This window comes from Myiozetetes cayanensis, unplaced genomic scaffold (assembly GCF_022539395.1).
Source record: "Myiozetetes cayanensis isolate MyiCay16 unplaced genomic scaffold, myiCay2020 scf2-11, whole genome shotgun sequence".
NCBI lineage: Eukaryota > Metazoa > Chordata > Aves > Passeriformes > Tyrannidae > Myiozetetes > Myiozetetes cayanensis.
The window spans coordinates 84,504,895-84,512,367 of record NW_026087411.1 but is presented as its reverse complement, the minus strand read 5'-3'; the positions used below and the strand labels follow the sequence as shown (position 1 = coordinate 84,512,367).

The 7,473-nt window shown below is 41.5% G+C and overlaps 1 protein-coding gene across 1 annotated transcript; it reads right to left on the bottom strand.

The window, feature by feature from the left end:
- Positions 1-44: 44 nt before the first annotated feature.
- Positions 45-7,339, bottom strand: CGAS (cyclic GMP-AMP synthase). The gene is made up of 6 exons (XM_050315393.1): positions 7,282-7,339; positions 6,590-7,071; positions 5,286-5,508; positions 4,272-4,517; positions 2,887-2,989; positions 45-2,228 (listed from the first exon to the last, which is right to left on the bottom strand). Exons 1-6 carry the CDS (start codon positions 7,337-7,339, stop codon positions 1,886-1,888), a joined length of 1,455 nt encoding a protein of 484 aa, XP_050171350.1. The 3' UTR covers positions 45-1,885.
- Between the last annotated feature and the right edge of the window lie 134 nt (positions 7,340-7,473).

The window sequence follows — 7,473 nt, the reverse complement described above, 5'->3', positions numbered from 1 at the left end:
AATCCCTTGAAGCTACTGAAACAAAGTGATTATAGTAGTGTTAGCATCTATGGGCTTGAATTTATAAGTTTCGTTTCTCATTTGATTGTTTTCTGTACCTGCCCATTTAAATAAACCATTTAAATTGGTTTCAGGGGGGGTTTAGTTAAATGCAGTACTGATATATATGAATATAAAATATAATTTTTCATTTTATTTTCAGAGAACTGAATTAGTCATTGTAAGCAATGTTTGCCAATGTAGCTTCAAAATACTGTACTTTTGCCTTGATGTGTCACATCTGCCACAGGCACAAAGTATTTCTAAGGATAACTTAGTTATTTGAAAACTGCTCTCTTTGTAGTAACTTCTGTTTGCTAAAGCAAGTTTTAAAGAAAACTTAAAAGTCTTTTTTGTTAAGACTTTTTTTGAGAGGTCTGCATTTTCTTCTAATGGAAGAGAGAATGACAAGAAGTCTATTTTTGTGGTTAACTGCGGAAAAAACAGCTTCTACTCTTATTTTCACGGATGTAATATTCTAGCATAAAGAAGAAAACCAGAGTTTACTAGAGCCATGTTAACAAAAGTCATGGAGAAACGAATACGCTTGAAGGTCAGCTTTTATTTCCTTCAGATAAAGTTGATTCACATTTTATATTTGGATGTCAGTTTCTGTCACACAGACTCCTACAGACAGTGGAGCATATTTTCTCTCTTTGGAATTTATATGGGAAGAGTTTGATGCTTGGTCTGAACTTGTGTTTATGTGTCATATAAGTAAATTAATAAACTGAATTTATTGAAATGAAAATATTTTAATGAAATTATTCTATAAATGTTCTTTTGATCTTGCCTCTTTATTTGCTCAAAATTGAGGTGGAATCTTGGCATTATTTAAGCCAGTAGGTTATTTTGCCTTCAAAAAGTAGGCTAAAAATACAGACTTGCCACGGCTTCTTCAGGAAGATGCAAAATATGTATTTACCTAGAGCTCAGCAGTTCCCAAATGCTGTGTATTTCTCACCTGCACAATTTTAGTAATAGGAAATAATTTTTTTCCCTAACACACATTTCTTCAACATGAGAAAAACAGAGCTGAATTTAATTTCAAGAGTGTCACATTCATGCTGCATTTTGGTTTTGATAACCTTTCATATCAAGTCTTCCTCTTTGATAGGGGTTGAAAGATGCATTTCTTTCTACAAGATTCATGATACAAATATTCATTGGCACAGTAACTTTTACTGAGTTGTAGCGTATTAAATAGTGGTTGCTTCCTATCCAAAGTCCAGTGAAAAGACTCAATTCCAAAGAAATTCTGAAGACTCAGAAAGGAAAAGTTGCTTCAGGAACTTCACGTTATTTTGATACGAAATTCTCTCTATTCACCATTGCTGGTGATTGTCCTCTGCAACAGGTCTTCATCCACTCAAGCAATCTGGCATTGTTCTGATTAATGTCAAAGTAACTCCAGTGACTTTTTTTTTCTTTTGAAAGCAAGAGTGTATTTTGGATATTCTGCAGAGGATCTTCATTTTAAATAGTCATTTTTCCCTTTATGCACTTTTTGATGCCTTTGTACTTAGAAATGTAGAAATTACATGTAGGAAATCAACTATTGCAAATTCTATGTATCTTCTTAGTGTACCTTGCATATAATTTGCAGGTGACATCTGCATTTGGATAGGGAAGGTAAGTATTACTTAAATCATCCCATTTCTTTTAAGGATTAAGGCTAAGCAGTGTGACTGAAGTATGCAATTTTCTCTTGGTCTTCTTGATTTTATTTTGGTTTTGGTTTTTTTGGGTTTTATCACCAGACTACTGAAGAGTAACTTATGCTACAGAACTTTTTGTTTTAAATATGCAAATATACATGATTAGATAGCCAATGTAAACAGTGAGTTTAACAGCTCTCCTGAAATATTGGGAATCTGTTATTCAGTTGATGGCTTATCTGTCTTGAAAGGAAATGATTGCTCGCTCTCTCTTGCAGACTGAGCAAGTTGTATTTGGGAATAAAGAAGTGCGGCAGCTGAGACTTTTGCAGGCACTCCATGAAATATTCCAGACATTTCTGAAAGCAGTGATCCAGGTCTTCCAAAATCCAATCTGTGTCATTTGGCCACATGACACAAGAGTGGAAAAGAGCAGTTTTGACATGATATGAACAGAATTTTTCCAGCTCTTTTGGATATTGCATTTTAAGTTGCTCTAGAAGATACTTCAGCAGCTTAAGACAACCTTTCCTGTTAAATAAATAAGAATTTATTAGGTACCTTCTACATAGTTCTAAGTATATATTTTAGATACTTAAACACAAAGAATTATGCATTAGTTGTCTTGTGACTTTTTTGATTCAGTACAAGATGTAATTGGCAAACAAGTTCTTAGTTTACTTATTAAGGAGGTTTTGTACCTCATGTGGATTTTGTTCTTCCTCTTTGAAGAAATCTGGAAAACAGGTTTTATAAAGTGAAAAATCATTTATTCATCTTGATCTGACTTTTCTCACCATCATTTTAGAAATTGCCTTGATATGAAGTGTAATGTAACTCAGAAGGCTGAGTCATCAGACTCTTCTATGCTGTTTTTTATAAATAGGACTGAACTTTGGAAAGATTATTTAACAAGTCACATCTTTTGCATTCTAAGGCAAGTCCAGGTTGTAAACCAGCAAATATGATTGTTTCCACCTTTCATTAAGTAAATGCAAGTCAGACATTCAACGAGTACATGCAGTGTTGTGCTGCTGTAGAACTATTATGCCTAAAAGCCTTATTCTTGCCTCCTATTGTGAGTAATTACTCTTAGATGAAATTCTTAAATGCTAAACTGAAACAGTGCTAGACAGTGCTAGCCTGGCTCACACAGGTTTAAAGTAAAATATTCATATGAAATACCAACCTACAGCACTTTGATCCATGAGATTCACAACACGTCCTTGAGTGGCCATGGTTCTCCATCATGCGCTTCTCAATATGTGAGAAGGAGAGTCGCCATGTGTTTCCTAAAGTTGAACACAAGACTGTTTAACTGTTATACAGCACTAAGTATTGGCATTTGTATCTAGAAAAAAAAAGACACTTTGCAATTGCCTTAATATTAAATATCGGCAATTTCTTTGCCCCTGTAAAAAAAAAAATCATAATTCAGTGGCCACAGTTAGTTAGCTTTTCCTTAATTCCCCAGCTGCTCTACAGAAACGCAATTAGAATGTAATTAATATAGAACATAATTAATTGTGTGAATACTTTAAATTCCTAATATTTGGATTTACTTCAAAATTAAGCTTAATTCTGAACTTCCTGAATTTGCTGAACATGATTTGCAGAATTGCACTACCCATAGAAATCTATGACATTTGAATTTCTGTATCCTGACTGTGTTTTCTGGTTTTTCTTTGTGCAATAGGCTTGTGAGTTTATCTCAAGTATGGTGGCTGTTCTAAAGCACTTATTTTTGTTCTTCTAGTCGTGCTTCTGAAAATAATTGCTAACATAGCTCAACACCCTGTTTTTAACACCAGCAATTATTTTTGTCTTCCTTACATGACTTACACTGTTTGCCTTGCCTGTTTGGCTCAGTTACTCTGCATTTAGTTTGCCCAGGAAGAGATAACCCAGTACAGTAGTAATGATTTATTTAGCACTGATAACATGGGCATGCTAATTAAAAAAATACCAGATTGACTGTTTTTGCTAAATCATTTCTCATAATGCAGTGACAAGTCAGGATGTTTCTGCAAACTAATGTAAGCTTGGTGTGTCAGTGGTCTGGAGGAAAAAAAACATTAAAATGTTGTAGCCATTCCAGAGATCAATGAGAAATAATGTATCTTGATAGAAAAGTACAGTTTGCTTCCTGCAGAAGTATCTGATTTCTGTGTGCAGTCCCACGTGCAGGGATATTCCCTGCCTTTTTAGAAGCCTTTTTATTTTCCTTCTTTGCAAAACAAAGGAGTGTATGATGCTGTTTATTATAGCGCAAGCATAAGGAAGGTTCATATCCATGTGTCTGACTGGAGTAGATTTAATATAATGCTCTTAGGAATGGCTAGTGTACAGCCTGCCAGAGCAGTTTGTGTTTAGATTTCCATACGAGACAAGCAGTATCACAAGTCTGATGTTTTAAAGAGGGATTTCAGTTATCTTTGATCTGGATATATCCAGAATGAGATAAAGATCTGTACCTCAAAGGCACAGATCTGGACACCCTTTCTATAGCACTTGAAAGTGATCAAACTGTAGAGAAGGCATTTCATAACTTATTATTGTCCATATTTGAGGTACCTTTTAGAACCTTTTCTCTTTTGTTTTGCTTGGCTACTAAATAAAGTGCTGTAAATTTGAAATCTCTCCTGGCTTTTGTTCCCAGCCACTGTTCAATTTTGAGGCCGTCCTGTGTGCTGGGCGGCCAGCTGTGCTGAACTTTCAAAGTCAAGATGATGTCCACCGATATATCCAATGGAGGATTTTTGATCTGAAGAGTTATTGCAGGGCTTCCAGCCTTTTTCCTTGTCACAGTTACCTCCACATCTAGTAACAAAGAAGAGTGATTTTTCATGTTAGATATATATAAACACATGTATATAAGGCACCTTTTTTTGAAGAATGTTAAGGTTTTTACTAATTAGAAATTCATAATCAATCAAAAGACATACGTAGGTTCAGTTGCTGGCTCGTTATCCTACAGGATATGGTTGTTAAATAAAACATTAAGAAGGCCTTTTGATGAGCTCTATGAAATTGGGAGCACTACTTTTGAATTGCTGTGTTTGCTTGATTTACTGTCTAACAACCAGAAACAGTAATGTTTTCCAGTGACCTGCTTCACTGTTGAAAACACATACTGAAAAGATTTGGCCACAATGTTTCTGAAAGCTTTGGAGAAAAATAACCCTAAAAGGGGATACATTTCCTGTATCGATATAATATATTAGGTAATATATAAAAGAAATTTCTTTGTTGTGTACAAAAAGCCACTTGCAGAACAGGTGCAAAATAAACAGGTCATGTAGGAAGTACCAAGCATACAGTAGTACCCATAATATTTATTATTTTCATATGGAAAGAGGATTGCATAGTGGACTTAATCACATAATATGAATAGATCTGATGTATTTGTGATTCTTAACACAAGACCAAACTTGAGATACTCAGGACAGGAGGAGTTACAGCTCCATTGCCATGAAGAGACAGTTGACGGGGAGAAAAATCCATTTTATTAACAAGAGGGCAACGCACGTGCACAATGTAACTGGATTTTTAGCACTCCTAGGTGAAGCTTGTTCTCTCAGTACTTACTTTTAAAGTTTTTTACTTCTTGCTTAATAATTTCTCTAAGTGCTTGAAGCATTTTAAAGGCTGATAGTTTTCCATCTTCATCTAAAAACTTCAAAAAATACTTTTCTTTTGGATTTCTTTTGAATGTTAGGTAATAATAGGCTCCTGTGTCATCAGACTCATCCAGCTGAAGGCTTTCAACACATATTACAAACATGATGTCAAATTCATTTGGTTGAGATATCTGCAAAGTAGGAGAATACAACAGTGAATGTGCAACTTGAGTTTTATTCTCTTTAGACTTTTATACCAATTGTATTATTTACCTACAACTGTCTTGATGTACTTCTCGTGTCTGGTGTGAAATATGAGCTTATTTGTATTTGGATTTGTATTGCAAGATTCCTGTGCATTTGGGTGGAGAAAAGCAATTTGCTGATAGCAGTTCACTTCCCATCTTTCCAACTTATTAATTTTTAAAAGAGCTTTAAGATTCTCAAGCTGTTCTGAGTAATGCATAAACGCTGAACTCAGTTATCCTTTTGCACACAGGAATTAACCATGAGAAAAAAATGCATTGCTATGTCTGAAGCCATTTTTATACCACCCCCCCACCACAAAAAAAAAGAAGGGTCCACATATTTGACTTTGTTCCAGGGTGTGCTGGAATCAGAAAAAAAGGTACTGCTTAATCAGTCCAAACCTCCCTGCCTTGGGCAGTGACACTTTGATGTCTCAGGAGCAACTTCCCACTAGATCAGGTTACTCAAGGCCTTATCCAACCTGGCTTTGAACACTAGCAGGGTTGGGGCATCCACAGCCTCCCTGGGCAACCTGTTCCAGAGTCCAACCACCCTCACAGTACAAGATTTCTTAATATCTAGCCTAAATTTCCTCTCTTTCAATTTGTATCCATTATTCCTGCTTTTTGGAAAAAGTATAAACTAAAAACTGGCACAGGGTCTTTCGTGTAGCGCTATACTGACGGGTCCTGCGGTTACATCGAGCTCACCTGCGTGTCATGCAAGAGCGGGGCTTGCCACTCTTTGCTGCAGGGAGTCCCGTTAAGGCAGCGTCTCTAACTGAATGCACATACGTACACACCTTTCAGTAGGTTATTTATGATTTTATAAAGCATTGAGGTTAATTAACGGAGCCCCGCTACAGTTTTACCTTGTCGGGAAGGGCCGGCTCAGAGCTGCTGTGGAGCGGCAGGAGCAGCGCGCTGCCGGCCCGTGGGAGCCGCCCGCAACCTGCGGCCGGAGCCCGGCCCCCGCACCCGGGCGGGACGGAGGGCGAGGCGCAGCCGGCGCCCCCGAACCCACCTTGACGCGCTCGTAGTAGCTCCCGGCGCTGTACTGCTCCATGGAGCTGAAGGCGCCGTCCCTGCTCCGGATAGTCTGGAAGAGGTGCGGAACCACCAAATTCACCAGCTTCGACGCCTCGGACACGTCCTTGCGGCCCAGGCTGAGCCGCGACAGCACCTCGCGGAGCCGCAGGGTGTCCGGCGGGGGTCGGGGGACGGCCACGGGGGCAGCGGCCGCCCCGTCGGGCACCACTGGGACCTTCTGCGAGGCCTCCGGGACTCTGGCGGCCGGCGCCCTGCTCCGAGGGGTAAGGGGTGGCTCTACGCCGGCCGCCGGGAGGGCCGTGGCAGTGGGGGCTCGCCGCCCTGGGCGCCCACCCCGGGCGGGGGGTCCATCCGTCCGCGGCGCCTGGCGGGTCGTGGCATCGCTCGGGCTTTCGCCCGCGACGCGGCCCCGCGAAGGGCTGCGGGCTGCGCTCCTCGGGGCGCCCCGGCCCCGCGAAGGGCTGCGGGCTGCGCTCCTCGGGGCGCCCCGGCCCCGCGAAGGGCTGCGGGCTGCGCTCCTCGGGGCGCCCCGGCCCCGTGAGGCGCTAAGGGCTGCGGTCGTCGGCGCACCCCGGCCCCGTGAGGCGCTAAGGGCTGCGGTCGTCGGCGCGCCTCGGCCCCGCGAAGGGCTGCGGGCTGCGCTCCTTGGGGCGCCCCGGCCCCCCGGAGCTGCGGTTCGCGACCCCCGCCTGCCCCGCGCCCGTGTGCCGCCCCTGCCGTCCATGGCCGCCGCTCCCTCTCCGCACCCGGAGGACGGCGAGCGCGGCCCCACCGACGGGGAGTTCCCGCCTCTGGCCTCGGGCGAGTTCCTCTTCCAGGCAACGCGCCTTCGTTAGGAAACGAAACCCGCCCGGATCT

Excerpts from the sequence above, each read along its gene's own strand:
- CGAS (XM_050315393.1), bottom strand. The coding sequence starts at position 7,339 with ATGGACGGCAGGGGCGGCACACGGGCGCGGGGCAGGCGGGGGTCGCGA. Across the intron at positions 7,072-7,281 it reads GGGGTCGCGAACCGCAGCTC|CGCGGGGCCGGGGCGCCCCG; the intron begins CGGGGGGCCGGG and ends CCCGCAGCCCTT. Across the intron at positions 2,229-2,886 it reads CATGGATCAAAGTGCTGTAG|GAAAGGTTGTCTTAAGCTGC; the intron begins GTTGGTATTTCA and ends TTTATTTAACAG.